The following is a 19,286-nucleotide window of genomic DNA, read 5'->3' on the forward strand; positions in this document are numbered from 1 at the left end:
AGCCCTAGCCACACGGGTTATAGCCTGGCAAGCTATCCCCGATGTGTCGAGTTGAGTTATAAACGCTATAAAGCGAGGCAACTCGCTCCAATTCGCTCGCAGACCCCCAAAGTTTCAGGCGGTTCTCGAGACTTCGGTGAGAAGCAACGTGGGTCACATGCTTCGCACCGATGTACAGAATTCATTAGCAAAAGGGGTGATAGAATTAGTCCCCCCTGTGCTAAAACATACAGGTTTTTACAGCCGCTATTTTCTAATTCCGAAAAATGACGGCGGCCTCAGACCCACTCTAGATCTGAGACATTTGAACAAAGCTCTCATGAGACGGCCGTTCAAAATGTTAGCTATCAGTTTCACAAGCACAACACATGGGTTCACGGTTCCCCTTCACTAGGCGGTCCCTCCCCTGTTGTAACACTGACTTCCCCACACGCAAATGCTTGTGCAGTCAGTCCAACATTCAATGTGTGCACAAATCACAATATATGGGTTCACGGTCCCCCTTCACTAGGTGGCCCCTCCCCCGTTGTAACACTGACTTCCCCACACGCAAATGCTTGTACAGTCAGTCCAATACTCAATGTGTGCACAAATCACAATATAAGGGTATCAGGTCCCCCTACGTTAGGCGACCAGCCCCAATCAGTGTGTCAAGCCCTAGCCACACGGGTTCTAGCCTGGCAAGCTATCCCCGATGTGTCGAGTTGGGTCATAAACACTATAAAGCGAGGTTACTCGCTCCAATTCGCTCGCAGACCCCCGGAATTTCAGGCGGTTCTCGAGACTTCGGTGAGAAGCAACGTGGGTCACGTGCTTCGCACCGAAGTACAAAATCTATTAGCAAAAGGGGCGATAGAATTAGTCCCCCCCGCGCTAAAAAATATGGGTTTTTACAGCCGCTATTTTCTGATTCCGAAAAAAGACGGCGGTCTCAGACCCATTCTAGATTTGAGACATTTGAACAAAGCTCTCATGAGACGGCCGTTCAAATTGTTAACTATCAAACATATCCTCGCGCAAGTGCGCCCGGGGGATTGGTTTGTCACAATGGATCTGAAAGATGCTTACTTTCACATTCAAATAAATCCTCGTCACAGGCCATTCTTGAGATTCGCCTTCGAGGGCCGGGCTTATCAATACACCGTTCTGCCGATCGGTCTATCGTGGGCACCCCGTACATTCACGAAGTGTGTGGATGCAGCGCTTTCTCCTCTGAGATTTCAGGGAGTGCGCATGTTAAATTATCTCGACGACTGGCTGGTGCGGGCACAGTCGAGAATCGAGCTATTAGCTCAAAGGGATTTGATTCTCGGCCATCTAAAATGCCTGGGTTTCACAATCAATGTTTCAAAAAGCAAACTAACCCCCAGCCAGAGCATGATCTTTCTGGGCACAGTTTTAGACTCGAGAGCTATGACAGCGTGACTCACACAGAGCGCGCGCTCTCGGTGCGAGCGCTTGCAGGCACTTTCAGATTGCGCGAGCGCGCGCCACTGAAGAAATTTCAGAAACTGCTTGGTCTCATGGCAGCAGCATCGCCAGTACTCCGCATGGGATTACTGCGCATGCGCCCGATGCAGCATTGGCTGAAACGCTGTGGGCCAACTCATGCATGGCAGTCAGGCAGCTTGCGCGTTATGGTGAATCACGGTTGTTTAAGAACCCTGATTCCCTGGCGGGCTCAGAACTGGCACCACGAGGGGGTGACAATGGGAACAATTTCCAGGAGGAAAGTGGTTCTTACAGATGCGTCCAACCTGGGTTGGGGAGCGCTGCACGAGGGCATGCCTGCATCCGGCCTCTGGTCGAGCACGGAGCAGAGCTTACATATCAACTGTCTGGAGATGAAAGCAGTTGGGTTGGCCCTGAAGGCATTTCTGTCGAACCTCAGAGGTCACTACGTCTTAGTCCGCACAGACAATACGTCAGTGGTGGCCTACATGAATCGCCAGGGGGGCATCAGGTCAGGGAACCTGCATGCGATGGCGAGAGACCTCCTCTATATGGGCACAAACCAACCTGAGCTCTCTGAGAGCAGCGCATATCCCGGGCGTCCAGAATGTGGGCGCGAATATGCTTTCATGGGACAACACTCCCCTCGGCGAGTGGTCCCTGAACCCACAGACGGTCAGTCTAATATGGAAGGTGTTTGGCGAGGCCGAAATCGACCTTTTCGCCTCGAGAATCAACACCCACTGCAAATTGTTCTTCTCGAAGAACAGGGACGCGCTGGCCCATGTCTGGCCCAACCGTCCCTTTTATGCCTTCCCCCCCCCCGTCTCGATGATTCCACAAGTCATCAAACGGGTCAGAGAGAGCGGGTGCCCAGTCCTTCTGGTGGCCCCTCTCTGGAAAACCAGATCGTGGTTCCCGGAACTAGTTCAGTTATCGGACACAATCCCATGGCCTGTCCCACTGAGGAAAGACCTCCTCACACAGGTGAACGGGACATTGTGACATCCGAGACCCGATTTATGGGCCCTTCATGTTTGGCCCCTCAACGGGTACCCAAGGACCTTCCTGAGAAGGTTTTAAGCACTATATCCCCCGTCGACTCGGCGCCTGTATGCTTCAAAATGGTCAGGTTTTTCCAGCTGGTGCTCGAAAAATCAGGCTGACCCAGAGTCATGTGTGATATCAGTGGTTCGCTCATTCTTACAGGAGCTGCTGGACGCGGGTTGCTCCCCGTCCACGCTCAAAGTGTATGTGGCAGCCATAGCAGCACATCATGTTCTGACGGCTGGCCAGTCACTGGGAAGAAACGACCTGGTCGTAAGATTCCTGAAAGGTGCGAGGAGAATGAACCCCTCCAGGCCTCCGTCTGTGCCGCCTCTGGACCTCTCCACGGTCCTGGGGGCTCTGAAAGGTCCGCCTTTCGAACCGCTCCAATCGGTTGATCTAAAAACCCTCTCGCTGAAGACCGCTTTCCTTATGGCGTTGGCATCTATCAAACGAGTGGGAGATCTGCAGGCGCTCTCTGTGAGCCCTGCATGTTTGGAGTTGGGTCCAGATGACTCCAGAGTCATCCTCAAGCCCAGACATGGTTACATTCCTAAAGTGCTCTCAACACTGTTCAGATCACAGGTGGTGACATTATCAGCCCTCCCTCCTTCTGCAGAGGATGGAGAGGTTAATCTTCTCTGCCCTGTCTGAGCGCTGAGAATCTATCGGGAGCTTTCTGCGTCTTTTAGACAATCAGAACAGCTTTTTGTCTGCTTTGGTGGTAGATCCAAGGGGGATCCAGTCACTAAGCAAAGACTGTCTAGATGGATAGTGGATGCTATTTCTATGGCTTATACCGCAGCGGGTCAAGTTTGCCCTATAGGTATCAAGGCCCATACGACCAGAGGTATGTCTCGTCATGGGCTTGGTCATCTGGCATTCCCATAAGTGATATTTGTGATGCGGCCGGCTGGTCCTCGCCTTCCACATTTATGAGTTTCTATAATAGGGAAGTGCCTTCCCTGCAGGCGAAGGTGCTTTCGGTATGATTAAGACCTGTCGGTGGCTGGTCTTGTCATATATTACTGTGCACTATCACATTCACATATATATATAAAACCCGCTGCTGGCTGGTTGTATTCATGCATAAACCCGCTGTTGCCGGTTATATTTACATATATATAAAACCCGCTTTGGCCGGTTATATGACATATATAAAACCCGCTTTTGCCGGTTATTTTCCATACATATATAAAACCTGCTTTGGCCGGTTATAATTTCATATATAAACCCACTTGACTGGTTATATGTTCATATACCAATAACCCCGACAGTGTCTGGGTTCATTGGTGTAGTATTTTGGGTTATTTCTAACTGATGTGTACTATTTTAGACCTGACGGTGTCTGGTCTATTTATACATAATTATGCGGTTATGGCTTGTTCTGTATGCTCAGGGGCCTGAGTTGCTGTGGCAGCCAGTTACTCAGTGCGGCGTTTTGCATGGCGTCCCCACTGCGTATAGCTACGCAATACGAAGTGACCGTTCGAAAGGGAACTACTCGGTTACTCACGTAACCTCAGTTCCCTGAGTTAGGGAACGAGTATTGCGTAGCCAGCCGCACTATAGTAACATGGCAAGTTGTCGCTTCAGTCGTTAAACCTGCTATAATGGCGAATTCGGGGACTATTATAGACTGAGGTCACGCCCCCTTGGCGGGCTCTGACGTGTATGACGCAGAGTGATCTCATTGGTTGCACGTCAGAGGCGCCTGCGCCATTGGATGTGCAGTTGCCGCAGCGCAGCCTATGAGCGAGCCAGACGCTCATGTTCTAGCTGTGCAGCTGCAAATGCGCTTTACATAAAGGCTTCAGTAAATCGAGGAAAAGGAGTTTCCCCACTGCGTATAGAGCTGGTAAGTCCCGCCCCTTCCGCTAACCCCGCTGGACCTCTAGGTTGAAAAATCGTCAATGCAAGTGAATGAGAGAAAATAATTATTTTCTAATCCCGTTTGAATTTTGCAATGAATGTGAACATATGTTGTCTGTGAATTTTTTAGATAATTTTTCGTGTAAAGAGTGCTACAATTTAGCGGGTAGAATTTTCATACGGTTAGACTTTGTGTGAGAGCACTTTGTGGACTACAACTCTTAGCTGCTTTCGACGCGTTTGATATACGTCACCACCACTAGCACACGGATCCCGCTAAACATGCCTGTGTCTTTGGTGCACTTCACCGCCTTCTTTCAGGGAGAGAAACACACAGGCATCTCGATCTAATTCCTTAGATTATCGCACCGTGATTTGTGGAGGGAAAATGTGTTATGCGGTGACGTCACATATGCGACGTGTAGTCTTTCTCGTTATGTCTATTCCACAACTGCTAGCCAAAGAATCATACAATATACTGTCAAACTCGTTACATGAGAAATTATATAAAAAATTCACAGACAACATATGTTCACATTCATGGCACAATTCAAACGGGATCAGAAAATATTTATTTTCTCTCATTCACTTGCATTGACGCTTTTTCAACCTAGAGGTCCACTTGGAGTTTTACGGATGGGCGGGACTTACCAGCTCTATAGCTACGCAATACTCGTTCCCTAACTCAGGGAACTGAGGTTACGTGAGTAACCGAGTAGTTTGTTCTCCTGCATCAACGTTCGGTTTAGCTTATGTTTGCTGATCAATGTTTATATGTGAATAAAAGCCTAAATTAAATCTGCTCACATAAAGTAACGGAGTCTCTTCAGAAAATTTGGACTAACCAGCTCAATACATATGGATTAGTTTCACAATTTCATCATGAACTTTTTGAAGCTTCTAAGTGGTAGTTGCGTAGCAGTCAATGGATCACCAAAAAAGTTAATTTGTGTTCCGTAGATGAACGAAAGTCTTACGGTTTTGGAACGACACGAAGTCGTGAATAGAATGGTTAATGAATAGTTTCGGGTGAATTAACCCTTTAAAACAGCAATGCAGTTACATATTTGAAATGTTACTTATCTTAAATGTTTACCTAAATATTTGAATACATCAAATATTCCAGCAAAATGTATTATATTTTTAACAGATAACACTTCAAAACATTATTTGTGGTAGCATAAGTTCCAGAAGCCATCATTCCTGTTGTCTGTAACACCATGTGTGTGCAGTCGTTGCTGTACGTTTATCATATCACTAACACGGATTGGAATGTTGATAAAGAAACAAATAGCAAACATGTATGACTGCATTTAGCTTCAAAATAAAATAAGCTCAATCAGCCCAAGACCCATAGACATCTTACATTAAAAGTTCACTTAAACAGATTGATTTATTGTTAAAATAAAGACAATAAACAAGTAAGACGACTTAGCATGTTAAAAATGGGAAATACCTTTATTTCAGACCATTAAAATAAATACTATACAGAATCCAATGTAGAAAAGACTTAATACATGGCTTCTGTCTCAAAAAGGTTAATAATCACATTTGTAATAAATTTGTTTAAAAAAATAGCCCTAACCACCCCAAATGTAAACCCCACATCCAAACCCACCCAACAAAAGACAGGCATTTTTTTGAACAATACGAAGACATTATGATCTCTATATATTCTACTACTGCAGTTTGGTCCTTTACATATTTAGACCCCTCCAACACAGTTTGGTGAGGTAGGTTATGGGAGCAAAACTCCTCAATAGGACTTTGATGCAGAGAAAAATCTGAGGCAATACAATGGTGGGTTATGCAGTCATATCAACCATTCCAAATTCATTTCTAATGCCTTCAGCCATTCATCCCGCCAGAGTAAAGCCTATTTACAAAAACCGAAAAAGCTACAGCCACGCACACAGGACAACACAAAAGATGTAACAGAAGAATTGGACAGTTTGAGAATTACTTGACCACTTTTTCAATTCTAGAATCAAATTTGTTCCCACAGACCAACTTCCTTTTGAACTGAAGCATCTTTTTTTTTTTTTAAATCAAGCATACTTTACCTACACAGATGCTTCTGTAAAAGGAAAAAGGCAGTGACTTGCAATTTGGAATAAAAGTCCAAGTCCTCTATATAAAACATGAATCATTATATAGTTTACATCCTTTGCCCTGTGCTAGAAAAAAAAAATCTTCCAAAGTAAAGTCACATCTCAAATATGGTTAAACCAACACTATCAAGAAAAGCAGGGCATGTCTCCAATCCATTATGACAGTCAGTGCATTAACATTTACACCAAACATGCAAATAAGCCCTGCAACACCTTGATCACTAGATGGCACCATTTTAAATGGGCAAGATTAAATGAGCCTTGTGAAATTGTATTCATTTTGAGTAGTCAATGTGGCCAACATACTGGATTATTGAAATATCAAACCATCAGAACCAACAGTACTTGATTTGTGAGGGATTTGCATGAAAAGAGATGTGGGTTGGAATGAGACTTAAGGGGGGAGAGAGAAAAAAAATAGGGGAGGAAAGAATGGGGCAGGGTTCTTAGATCAGATCAGCAACGTTCATGGGCATTTCCTCCACAGTAGTATTGTAGAAGGTTTCAATGTCTCGCAGCGTGCGCTTGTCATCTTCAGTGATCATGTTGATAGCTACGCCCTTTCTGCCAAAGCGTCCACCACGTCCAATTCTACACAAATAAATCACCGTTACTACACAACAGGGACAAATGCACAAATCAGACAACCAGAAAAAGTTGACTCACCTGTGAATATAGTTCTCCCTGTTGGTTGGAAGGTCATAGTTGATAACCAGTGAAACCTGCTGCACATCAATGCCTCTTGCCTAAAAGTAAATTAGTACTGTGAGGAATGGTAACGGAACAGATTGAAAAACAAAGCAACTAGCAAACCCAAGTAAAATACAAGCAACAGTGCGTATGACAATTGTAAAATGTCAACTGCTTTATAGTCGTGTTGAGGGACTTGGCAACCCAGGCACTGTGGAGAGCAGTTAGAATAATCTCCCAAAGAACTTTATTCCCATCACAGCACAGCACGCTGGTGGAAGAGGGATCCTTGGTGTGACATCTCAGAACTGTGGGTAAAGAGGAAGATGAAAGGTTGCTTACCAGCAGGTCGGTAGTAATGAGGACTCGACTGGAGCCAGAACGGAACTCTTTCATGATGACATCTCTCTCCTTCTGCTCCATGTCACCATGCTATGGAGTCACAGAATGCAAAAAGTCAATCACAAAGGCATTTTGGAAAGCTATATTTAGTACACACTACAACCTGTTACGGTCACTCACCAGTGCAGAAACAGTAAAGTCCCTCGCATGCATTTTCTCGGTCAGCCAGTCCACCTTCCGGCGAGTGTTGATGAAGATTACAGCCTGAGTGATGGTCAGGGTTTCATAAAGATCACACAATGTGTCCAACTTCCACTCCTGAAAGACAGAAAAAAAGCTTAGCAAATGGAGGGAGATAAAACCCTGCTCTTCCAATAGGTGGTGCTGTTTTCAGACATAAGTCAAGATCATGTTCCCAGAGACCTACAGGCTCAAAATGCACTGGCAAGCAAAACGCTTACCAGACATTGAGCACTGCAGAGAGTCTGGGATCAGTTGACACGCATGGGGATCATCACAAAACAGCATTACAACTTCAGTCACAAACAACTGTAAACTAGAACTGCAAAAGAACATCTTTGAAGATTTTAGGGTAGAGAAATTAATTTATTACTCACTCACCTCCTTCTCAACATTGATGTAGAACTGCCGGATTCCCTCAAGTGTCAGCTCTTCTTTCTTAACTAGGATACGAATAGGATCTCTCATGAACTTTGTAGTCACCTCAAGCACCTCCTGAGGCATGGTGGCAGACAAAAGAATCACCTGGGAAAAAAGAAAAACCATACATAAGCTTACAAAACAGGTCAACACTAACTAACCACACCTTTTCATGTTATAGGCATCTTTAGGTTAACAAATCTACAGCAATCTTCTAAGCTGATCATGGTTCAGAGGAAGTTATGGACTGGTTTCACAAACAGGGCTTTGATTAAGACAGGATAAGAGTTTAGTTCAATTTGGCTATTTAAGTATTTTATAAACATATCTAAAGATATAACATTATTGGTGCGCATCTTAGACAAAAATGTAAAAGTTGTTTTCAGTTGAAACTTGAAAATGCATTTTAGGCCTGTTTACACGAAGCAAAAACGCAGATATTTCGCTGCGGTTTGGCCTCTCATTTACACGAAAACCCTGTTTTTAATCAAAGAAAAAGTTTTTTTTTCTAAACTGGCCAAAGTGAAGATTTCTGAAAACACCGGTTATGTGTTGCCGTGTCAACTGGGAGAAACAGGGTTTTAGGTTCTCGTCGATTCTGATTGGCTTGCATGGCTTTATCCTTCTCCCTACACTGCCGCCCATAGGTTTGGCATAGTTATGATGGCGCCCGCGCCATATTTATGCGGGTTTTGTGCACAATGTTATTGAAAACGGAGGGAGGGGATATTCGTTTCTCTAAATACTCAGCTATGTGTAAACGTAGCCTTAGTCTGGGACTAGGGTAAGCCTTGTCTGTGAAAGCAGGGGTTAATGCTCAGCCAGCTTTCATCTATTTAGAAGTTAAAACAAACTGCACAGCAATTAAAAACTCATTTAGGTATGAAGTGTCAGCTGCTTAATAGTCATGAAGAGGGACCCAAGAGCCCAATCATAGTGGAGAGCAGAAACATTTCTCTACCAAAGATCATGATTCCCAATACAGCATAGGAAGCTGGTAGGAGAGGGAACTTTGGTGTAGGCACCAAGAAAACAGTTAAAAAGTATTAGCTTACCTGAGTATCTGTGGCCAACTTCTGAAAGATCTCATAGATTTGGTCCTTGAAGCCTCTGCTCAACATTTCATCTGCCTCATCCAGCGCAAACATCTTTATATATTTAGGAGCTGAAATAGGAAAATAAGAGTAATTTCTTAGACATTAGCCATGCAGAATACTAATCGGTGGACCATTGTAATAAACCGAACAGGTAATTGAGAGAACAATGAATGCTAGGACAGGTTTTAAACATGAGTCTGCAAAAACAAAAAAGTGCCCATAATCTGTACTTACAGAGATATCTGCGGTTAAGCATGTCAAACACACGGCCTGGGGTCCCAACCACTATGTGGGGCACATCAGCCTGAAGCTTCTGAACGTCATTACGGACATTGGTGCCACCGATGCAGGCATGGCAAGATGCCCCCATGTAATCTCCAAGAGCCAGGACCACCTTCTGGATCTAAAGAGGACAAAAACAGTTTAGCAGTAATAAAAAAAAAAATCTAACATACAACATCTGTGCTCATGAGTCACTCCACAAGAAACAATATGGATGGTGAATCATGTTATAAAATAATTATGATGAATATCTGTGCCCATAGCATGAAACAGTCTTTGTCTCACTGTGTTGAGCTGACTGGGATGAATACGGCCTTAATTTCCTCTTCCCCTAACAGATATCGGACTTTGCGTCACTGACAGACACAGCCTTGCCCAGTTGATAGGGGACACGCTTAAACTTTCCATACTTTTTCATTTAGAGACAAGACAAAGACAGAACCTGAGTGCTATAGCAAACCTGAATGAGTAATGCTTTTCACCTGTTGGGCCAGCTCTCTGGTAGGAGCCAGCACCATTGCTTGTGTAGCCTTCAGCTCCACATCAACCTGCTGCAGAATGGAGATGGCAAACGTGGCCGTCTTTCCTGTGCCAGACTGAGCCTGTGCAATGACATCATACCCTAAAGACAGAAAACTACAAAATATTATTCAATGGCCATTCAATCACATGAGAGTTTCTGAATGTAATGTTAAAAAAAGTACTAAGAAAAGCACTTGTGCCCATACCATGAAACAGTCTATGCCTCACTGTGTTGAGTTGACTGGGATGAATATAGGCTTTATTTTATCTGCCCTTACCAGATATAGGTCAGTGTCACTGACAGACACAGCCTTGCCCAATTAATAAGGGCATGAATAAACTGAACACAATCCAATAATATAAAATGACTTAGCATAGATAGAAAAAAGTCCCACATACCCTTGATACAAGGGAGGATTGCCCTCTGCTGAATGGCAGAAGGTTTCTCAAAACCATAAGCATAGATTCCTCTGAGAAGAGCCTCTCGCAGATTCATATCATCAAAACTATCGACAATCTCCTTCCAGTTGCTCTGAAAACCCCCCCCCCAACATATATAGTTAATGCTGATGCACATATACATACGCGTGTTATTTTATATCAATATAATTATAGAGACAAATTTAATGGCTCTTAGACACCAACCTCAATGATACCATCTGGCTCCATCCCCTCAGGGCCATTGTCTCTAGGTCTGAAATGAGGGGTTGTAATTAGTACAGCTTTGATGTAAAATTCATTTCACATTTTCCAGTGTTGAGATGTGAAAAGTCAGCTAAAGGACTAAACATAGCAATTAATTGGATTTTATCCAATAATTCAGTCACTCTGTCCCCCATAGTGTTCGGGTTTATCTACACAAACATCCCATACATTTATTCATATATTGTTAAATGTTTAATTAGTTCAAGTAAAAACGAAAACTTACTCAGACTCATGATGACTTGTGGAGAAAGAGAAAAGAAAAAGTTAGTCAGAATGACAGCCTCCGTCACTATTCGCTTGCATTGGATCATTCTTCATAAAACAAAAGTGAACCGTTACCAGTGCTGTCAGTCTGCACTGAGTTACACAGGAAAGTGACGGTTTAGGATTACGATTATGTATAAAACATTTTACAGTTAAGACACTGACATCGTAAATTAAGAATATGACCAAGAGGCAGCCATTTTCAGTCAGCGCCATTAACAACGTGGCTCTAGTAATTCGTCGGAAACAATCGATCATTACAATGTACTATTTCATAAAAGTGGTTTAAAATAATAACGTGCGTCAACTCAGTACTAAACCAATCCATGTAGACAATTAATTATAGACTTTAAGTATTCGAATTAGTTAGTTTCACCGACGACATTATTTCCCCTTTAAATTAAAAAAATATTAATCAGCATCTTTATAATTTATATACATTTCAATAAGAGAGGCCTCTATGAGGATAGGCTTTGGGCCTACATCGCAAGAATACTCTATTGTCTAGCCCAGGAAAGGCACATGGCCTACATATTTTCTCCTTTGTAGGCCTACATCTGCGAACAAAACACAGATTTTTTATTAAATGGCACCCGCTATGGGGGATCTCTGGTAGAGTACATTAAAATTAACGTTAAAATGTAGTTTTTAAATCTGTTTAAAACGAGAATAAGGGAGTGACCATGTGCCGCATGGACGCGCCGGCCACACGAGGAACTGAACAAGCGCGTGAGACACGTTGCGTCACAAAAACCGGCATTCTAACGGAACGTCGAATAGACGTTTCAAAAATCTTATGAAAAGACTTTCCAATAAACATTAGGAGTATAATCTTAAGTCTAAAACGGGTGGTAGTTACGCTAACTGGTGAAAACTCTTTTCTGGGTTTTGCGAGGCGGGAACGGGGAGAGAACGAACGTACCAAATCGGCTGAAAATGCTAGCTTTTAAAACGCTGACGAAAGACAAATATTCAATAATTTCCAAAACAACATGTGAAATCAATGATACTGACTAAACATTTCCCGTAAAACAATCAACACTTACATAGATACGTAAAAAAAAAAATATTCGAGCACGTTTTCTTACCTATCTTCATGTTCAGACGACATTATTACAAAGGACTGTAGACTGGCGGAAACGCGCAAATACTTAAACAGTGACGACGACCAAAGTCCATTGATTGGACAACTTCCCGTTCAATCAGATTATAGACCCGCCCAGCGTGTCTTCCAATTGGTCAAGAAATGTTTGGCACCCCCCCTTTATAAGCGCCTGTTTAAAGACGTCACGAAACGAAAAAAAGAGAACAAAATCCTAGCTGGAAGTTGAAAAAAACAATTTATGAACCACAATTTTTTCTTTAAGAAATGTGATGTTTGGTTCTCTAACATCTACATTTTTTTAAATGACAAATACCTAATTTTATATTACTAAAATAAAATTCATAAATATAAAGTTTTGCTCACTTCCAGAAAATATAGTCAAAAGTAACGCTTCCCTTATTACTACCCAAGAGCTGTTTTCCGGTACATAAACGTTGCAAGTGAGTCATCTATTATTCACAGCTATTGTAAATAGTGGGTCATTTAATAGGCCATATAAATATGCTTTGAGAAAAAAAAAATCAGCTTATTGGTATTATTTCCAGTTTGAATAAGGGTGAAGACAGCTAACATGATGAGACCACTACCAAAATAAATCCTGGCCATTCAAAATACCACATTATTAATTCCAATGTGAATAACAGAATAACAATTTAAGTGTTCTGATGATTACCCAGATCGTAATTTTCATAAGACGATTTATTAAAAACAAAACTGCAGACATGATTCGTCACTTGCATCAGGGCACAGTTACTCTCATCTTTATGCACAGAACAAATACAAAACCCAAAACAGAATGTTCCATTTAGGCAGTATGTCACAAGGGCAAGACAGGCTGTCAACCGTGGATTACCTCAGATCTCTCAGTCAAGATGTTGGCCTCCAGTACGAAACCAACTGAAAAGGTTATACAAAATAAAAATAAAAGTGAGTGATGAAGAAATATCCTCATTGTGAAGTCTCTCAGGCTTTTTGGACAAATGTATCTCTTTCCTCACTGGTTGTGCAGTCTTTACACAAATATCACAGTGAGAGCTTGCAATGACACAGTTCTTTGTACATAAGTCTCCTCAGCTTGGGCATGTCCTGCTGACGGAAGCTGAAGGGATGACCCAATGCGAGACACTTGCAGTACTAAAGAGGTGGATAAATAAAGAGAAAATTAAAAGGTAAATCTTATGTTTAGAACTGAGTAAAAAGACATCAAACAAAATATTCTGACAACATTTTTCTGTGCATTTGTGGAGTAGTGCGTCACATTTTGGATGAAGCATTTTAAAAACTTCAACCCACCACAGTCTATTTTAATGGATTTTACTCTAGATAAACCATTATAAATGTACAGTATTGTGTCAGTTAATCCAAATCTTATCAACCACCACTCATAAAACTCCAGACCATGGTCAGCTATTTGAAAATGGTATATGTACAAACCTGCAGGACGAATGCCCCACAGTCACTGTCATTATTCTGTCTGCCAACATTCTGTAACATAATAAAGTGGCTTTATTAACATTGAAATATTTGAACAGCATTAGAAAAAAAGAAAAGCCGTCACAACAAGTAGCAATTTGTGGAAATCTTCATTGCAGTGTCTGAACTTACCATTTTAAAATAGCCTTTCCACTCTGTCAGAAAGTCTCTCTTGTCTTTTATCATGGCTTCTGCCTGCAGGTATTTAAAAATGTGCTGTGGAGGGGGGAAATGGTAACTTAGCTAATTAGAGTTACAAACACAAAGGTTAATTATTATATTGTTTTAGACATTACACACAGCTTTAAAGAAATTTCATAGTTTGTGGAGAAGATTTTGAGTGTACTATAGCACATAAAACCCTACATTTTTATGTGGCTTATACCTTGGGGCAGCGGCGATTAAGAGTTCGCTGAGAATCGAAGTATGTGATGGAGCGCTGTTTAATATCAACCGAGACCAATGACCAGTGTACTTCTAAATGAATGGGAATCAACAAAAGATCCTTCTGGAAGATGTCCACCTGAAACATGTTTGAACGTGTGTTAATAAAAGCAAGAACAGGAAAATTTCTGCTGATTTGTTTTAAGGATTAGCACCGAAGAATGGATCCACCAAAATATTATCAGATGTGTACATGTATATGACCTTTTTATATACATAACATAATCTTCAAAAGTTTGGGGGCAGAAATTGGGTTAAAGTAATAAACTTTTATTTAGCAAGGATGCATTACATTGATCAAAGTGACAGTAAAGATATTTATAATGTTAGAAAAGATTTCCATTTCGAATAAATGCTTTTCTTTTGAACTTTCTATTTTTTAAAGAATCCAGCACAACGTTTTCAACATTGATAATGATAAGAAATGTTCCTTAAGCACCAAATCAGCATATCAGATATATTTCTGAAGGATCATGCGACACTGAAGACTGGAGTAATGATGCTGAAAATGTAGCTGAAAATGTATGCAACAAAGGAACATATTACATTTTAAAATATACTAAAATAGCTATATTATACGTTTTTATTTATTTAATCAAATAAATGCAGCCTTGATGAAGATAAGAAACTTCTTTCAAAAACAAATTTTTGAATGGTAGTGACTTTTTGTGAGGTAGTGAAGTTTACAGTTTTCTTACATTCTTTGTCCACCGTTTCACTCCATCATAACCTTTGGTCCTCAACTTGTCATAAAAGAAACTGTTGAAGAAGTGTACCTAAAATTAAATGAGATGGCATTAGATACAACAGAAACCACTGAACACAAGTGAATACAACTGTACTATATGGCAGAACAGAAAGAATTCCATAGTAGAAATAAGAAAAGAATATTCACCTTTTCAGGCACTGAATCCATCACAAGGTCTCCATACATGTTCATGATCTTAAAAAATGAGATGAAATAACAATGTGTGCATTAAGCAGGAATGAGAAAAACTAAATAATTAAATGTATAATGTATAACTCAAAACTGACCTGGTCATTGAGCCAATTCTGTCCATAGAGGGTGCTAAGATCATCCATTGTGAGAACATGACGCTTGTAATTCACCCGGAACCCTTTCAACATGGCAGTCCCTGATGACCTCTGGTAGGATTGAATTAAATGTTGCACCACAACTTTCCTGTGGGCACATGGTAAAGAAAAGAAAAATACTTTGGCTTTCCTTCTAAAGATCTATGTGTTACACAGTAGATGCACAAAGACAAAGAACTAAAAGAAAATGAGTGTATTTGAGGTTGTGCATGAGTGAGACCTGTGAGTCTGAGAAAAGTCCTCATTGAAGATGCCCTGCAGTTCCTCGACAATATCATCTGATTGTACAGGAATTAGACTTCCATACTTTCGAAGGTATTCATCAAGAAGACCTGAGAAATAAATAAATAAATGCATTTGGTACCACCACCACTGAGTTTGGGACATTTTACACATTTTAACACCAAGATCTATGAGGACTGAGGGGTATTACATCCACTTTGGCCTGCAATCTTGGCATAAACCCTATATTATCTAAATATGCTGTACATTCTTCCATATCATAACCTAAAGAGATAATATGAGATAGGATGGATGTTTCTGCAGCTTCTAGATAACAGGAGTTCTACCTTGGACATAAGCCCTGTGCTCCTCTGTTAGGACCATCTCCATCTTTTGAGTGGTTGGCTTCATGGGTATAGAAAGATATTCCTGAACCCCAGTCACTACTGAATTTGACTGAGAATCCCCATGATAACCATTGAAACCAAAAAAGGGATTTTCTGTGGAGAGAGAACAAACAGTAATGTAATGCAATTTTGGCTATAATCCTATTTACTTTAAATCAGGGGTTGTCAATCTTTTAGATGCCACAGATCACTAAATATGATCATCCTAATGCAAGACCCCATCCTAAAATTTAAAAGGCAGATATTTTATTTTCATGTATATTGTTAGATTTATAATTTATTTCAATAAAATTTATAATTTTATTTTAATATTTTGACATTTATTTTAATCAAATGCATTTAATTTTATATAATAAAAAAATTAATGATCTTTTCTATAAACTTTTCAACAGACCTCCTAGTACTCCCTTGCGGCCCCTTGGGGGTCCACATACCCCAGTCTGAATACACATACTCCTGCTCTAAATAACAATGAGAAAAGGAAAAATCTAACCTGGTTCTCCTCCACTTGTTGTCTCCAAACCCATTTGTGATGAGCCCAAGGTGTTACATCCCTGTTCTTGTCTCTCGCTGGCATAAAGGCTATACCGGCGCCACCTCCTTGCCCGCCGATACCCTAAGTTGCCAACCCATTGCGCCCGCTGTCTCCACGTTTTCCAATTCTGCACAAGCCGGTTGCGTAACCTTGCACTAGACCGTAGTCTTCGCCAGCGCTTCAGTCTTTGCTGCCTAAGTCCATGAAGTCGAATCTGGAAGGGATTATCGGGAAAGTCTCTAGCTTGGAATTTGGCCTCCCCTTCATGTGAGTTCATCTGCTGCTGATAATTGTTAGCGAGCATGACTTGCGGTTGTGTTTCAAATGGCATTTGCCAGTCTTCCACTTCATCTTTCTCTTCCCAGGAAGCACACTCAGAATCAATCTCTTCCTCATCTTGTTCTTCTTCAATATCTTCTTCATTCTCATCAAATCCAAGCTCTTCATCAACTTCTACTGGTTCTATGTACTCTCCAGTCCAGATTCGCTCCTTGTGAGCTATTTTGAGGTGAATGGGACTGGTGGTGTTGGGAGGGGAGTTTGGATCCATTAGATCACCTCCCATGCCCCCAACACTGCTGGCCTCCTGGCTAACAGTCAAGGAGAGTTCCCCTTGCCAGCGGTTCTGCGCCAGGCTTCCACCACTGTCTCTCATAGTCCACTGGCAACCTGCTAGCTGCGCCAGCTTGCCGTCTGCAAGAGTGAAAAAATCTGAATTGGGGTAAATTCAGTACCCTGAATTTTATTTCTGATGCAGGTGGATAATTTGCACAATACAGAGATGTTATTTATAACTAACTTAACTGACTGATAACTGGTCTTGTATAATATATGGTGATTGTCAAAGTGGAGTACATATTAGATATCTTACTTAATATCTCATTTTAGATATTAAAAATAAATATATATTTTACATTCTATTTTCATTTAGTCTTATTTAAAAGGATCAAATACAAAATAGCATAACACTTCAGACAGAAAGCAAGTATTAGAATTAATAACATATTCACAATAATTTAACAATTTGTCCGCGTTTAACCAAACGTGTTTCATGAAATGTGCACATATATTCATGCACAATGGTAAAATGCTACTATCAACAACAAAATGAGCGAAGAACATACAATACAGATTCACATCTAGCATGCCCAATCAAAGCCTTTCAATAGTCGTGCCATATCCAGAGAACAACACATATTTTGTGCGTTTTGCAACGACGTTATAAGCCGGATAGTACACGGTTGCTTAGGTAGTTTTCGATCTCTGGCATGTGCAAAATCGCTAATTAGCTGACTAGCTAACAGCTACCTATGTACAGTCTCTTGAATTATACCCACTTATCACTCACCTTTTACGTGCAGTTTTAAAGCAATTTAAATTAAAAACACACGCGGCAGCTTTGCCTTTAATTTCAATGATTTGGGGGCAAAGAAACCAGATTGTGTGTTACGAGGATTTCCACCTCAATCAATGAATACAGTCGCGGTCTTTGCACGAACCCATGAACAGCTGCTGCGCGCAACTGATGACATCATTGGCCTCATGTAATGGCGTTACAGAAACGTGCAAAATAAAGCACAAAATTAAAAATAATTCTCATGTCATATAAAGATAATTGCAACATGTTAACATGGAAATATTGGATTAAATCGTGTGATGATGGGAGCAGTAGTAAAATAAAAATGAGTTTCAAATGGAAGAACGGTGTGCCCTTGTAGCCTATAAGTTTTTTTTTTCTGAATCAGGTAGAATTTACTTAGATATTTAATAGGTTTCAAAAAAATTAGTAGGTTATTGTTATTATTGTTATTGTTTAGTAGGTTTTCAGTGGCTGAATTGAAATGGCTATCCTTCAAATAGCCTGCATAGTCTCGTACTCATCTATTTTGTTTGTGATCGTTTTCTATGCTGTAAGTATCGTGTTTCCAGCCTGAAGTAAGTTCCTAGTTAAGAACATCCTGCATATTTCTAGGCGTCACAATATGATGGGAAGGAAGTACTTAAAAAAATTGCACAAGTGGCTAAATGATGAGTCCTTTGCAGTTGACTCAACAGATTCACAGCAAATAGGATTTCCCAGAACTCAACTGTTAAATATCTGTTATAATACCCACCGATCTATATAATGTCATGTCATTATAAAGATCAGAGCAGGTTATACCATATTGATGTGGTCCATGAAACAAAGGTTTCCACTTTTTTTTTTTTTTTGGTTTATTGACAGATTAAATTATTGCTCATTGATGAATTTGGTTGATGGCAATGATTTCATACATTTAGAGCAGATTTCCATGCAGTGAAGTTGCAGTTAGTTTTATACAATCCAGTGGGTCATATAGCCTATGCACATTTTATGGATCACAAAAAAAAACATGTATACATTTTTTATTTAGCATGGACAAACCATGATGTTTCAGTATTTATGATATATACAGTATAGATACAGAACCTGGAAGTGAATTGTTCATAAAATTTTTTTACCCGAAAGGGTGATACCTTAAGGGTAATGCAATACATGATTTCACGTCATCTTTTGCATATGCGTGTGTGTGTCTTTGTGAAAAGAAGAAAGTCCATAAATATCCAGTCAAACTGGAAAGACAAGTTCAAAAAGGCATGACTAAAAAATGTCACTGAAAATAGTATCTGTTTTCAAGTAGGCTACTTCTAATGATGCAGGGCTTTATAGTCCACATGTGAGAGTTCCTTCATGATGAGTGTACTAATACAATAACTCCCACGTTTCCCGTTTATTTTCATTTGTCATTAAACAATTGTTGATGCCTTTTAAGTCAACACTTCAAATTTTTTTTTGAATGCATGCCTATAACAAGAAATAAGCCTATATTTCCTGGACAGCTGAACTTTGGAAATTGCTTTGATCCATTATTACCGAATCTTAAGCTCAATGTAGCCTATAGCACCACATTTAAAATAATTTATTAGTAAAATGTAAATAAA

The 19,286-nt window shown here is 40.7% G+C and overlaps 2 protein-coding genes and 1 non-coding gene across 4 annotated transcripts; all 3 read right to left on the reverse strand.

Moving 5' to 3' along the window:
• Positions 1–5,802: 5,802 nt before the first annotated feature.
• eif4a1a (eukaryotic translation initiation factor 4A1A) lies at positions 5,803–12,285 on the reverse strand. 2 transcript variants are annotated; one of them, XM_077228332.1, is made up of 12 exons: positions 12,133–12,285; positions 11,004–11,018; positions 10,721–10,769; positions 10,475–10,607; positions 10,036–10,175; positions 9,506–9,674; positions 9,230–9,339; positions 8,136–8,279; positions 7,695–7,832; positions 7,515–7,604; positions 7,149–7,228; positions 5,803–7,073 (listed from the first exon to the last, which is right to left on the reverse strand). In XM_077228332.1, the coding sequence occupies exons 1-12, from the start codon at positions 12,153–12,155 to the stop codon at positions 6,929–6,931; spliced, it is 1,236 nt and encodes a 411-aa protein (XP_077084447.1). In that variant the 5' UTR covers positions 12,156–12,285; the 3' UTR covers positions 5,803–6,928. The 2 variants fall into 2 exon arrangements, with proteins under 2 accessions (XP_077084447.1, XP_077084448.1); XM_077228333.1 differs by lacking the exon at positions 11,004–11,018 and having other exon boundaries at positions 12,133–12,172.
• LOC143737884 (small nucleolar RNA SNORD10) lies at positions 7,901–8,037 on the reverse strand. The gene has a single exon (XR_013203757.1). It is a non-coding gene; the product is annotated as a small nucleolar RNA SNORD10 (small nucleolar RNA).
• Positions 12,286–12,830: 545 nt separating the features above from the next.
• On the reverse strand, positions 12,831–17,849 carry senp3b (SUMO specific peptidase 3b). Its single transcript, XM_077228334.1, has 11 exons — positions 17,674–17,849; positions 16,284–17,018; positions 15,731–15,883; positions 15,382–15,493; positions 15,102–15,249; positions 14,962–15,009; positions 14,765–14,842; positions 14,008–14,145; positions 13,755–13,838; positions 13,584–13,634; positions 12,831–13,283 (listed from the first exon to the last, which is right to left on the reverse strand). The coding sequence occupies exons 2-11, from the start codon at positions 16,978–16,980 to the stop codon at positions 13,173–13,175; spliced, it is 1,620 nt and encodes a 539-aa protein (XP_077084449.1). The 5' UTR covers positions 16,981–17,018; positions 17,674–17,849; the 3' UTR covers positions 12,831–13,172.
• Between the last annotated feature and the right edge of the window lie 1,437 nt (positions 17,850–19,286).

The sequence above is a fragment of the Siphateles boraxobius genome, unplaced genomic scaffold (assembly GCF_051911475.1).
Source record: "Siphateles boraxobius isolate OS27281-9 unplaced genomic scaffold, OSU_SipBor_1 130, whole genome shotgun sequence".
Classification (NCBI taxonomy): domain Eukaryota; kingdom Metazoa; phylum Chordata; class Actinopteri; order Cypriniformes; family Leuciscidae; genus Siphateles; species Siphateles boraxobius.

Coding starts and splice junctions, on each gene's coding strand:
- senp3b (XM_077228334.1), bottom strand. CDS start 16,980: ATGAGAGACAGTGGTGGAAGCCTGGCGCAGAACCGCTGGCAAGGGGAA. Junction 15,494..15,730: donor GCACAGGGCTTATGTCCAAG/GTAGAACTCCTG, acceptor TTTATTTCTCAG/GTCTTCTTGATGAATACCTT. Junction 14,843..14,961: donor TGGATTCAGTGCCTGAAAAG/GTGAATATTCTT, acceptor ATTTAATTTTAG/GTACACTTCTTCAACAGTTT.
- eif4a1a (XM_077228332.1), bottom strand. CDS start 12,155: ATGTCGTCTGAACATGAAGATAG. Junction 10,608..10,720: donor AGCCAGATGGTATCATTGAG/GTTGGTGTCTAA, acceptor GGGGGTTTTCAG/AGCAACTGGAAGGAGATTGT. Junction 7,605..7,694: donor ACTTTACTGTTTCTGCACTG/GTGAGTGACCGT, acceptor GTGACTCCATAG/CATGGTGACATGGAGCAGAA.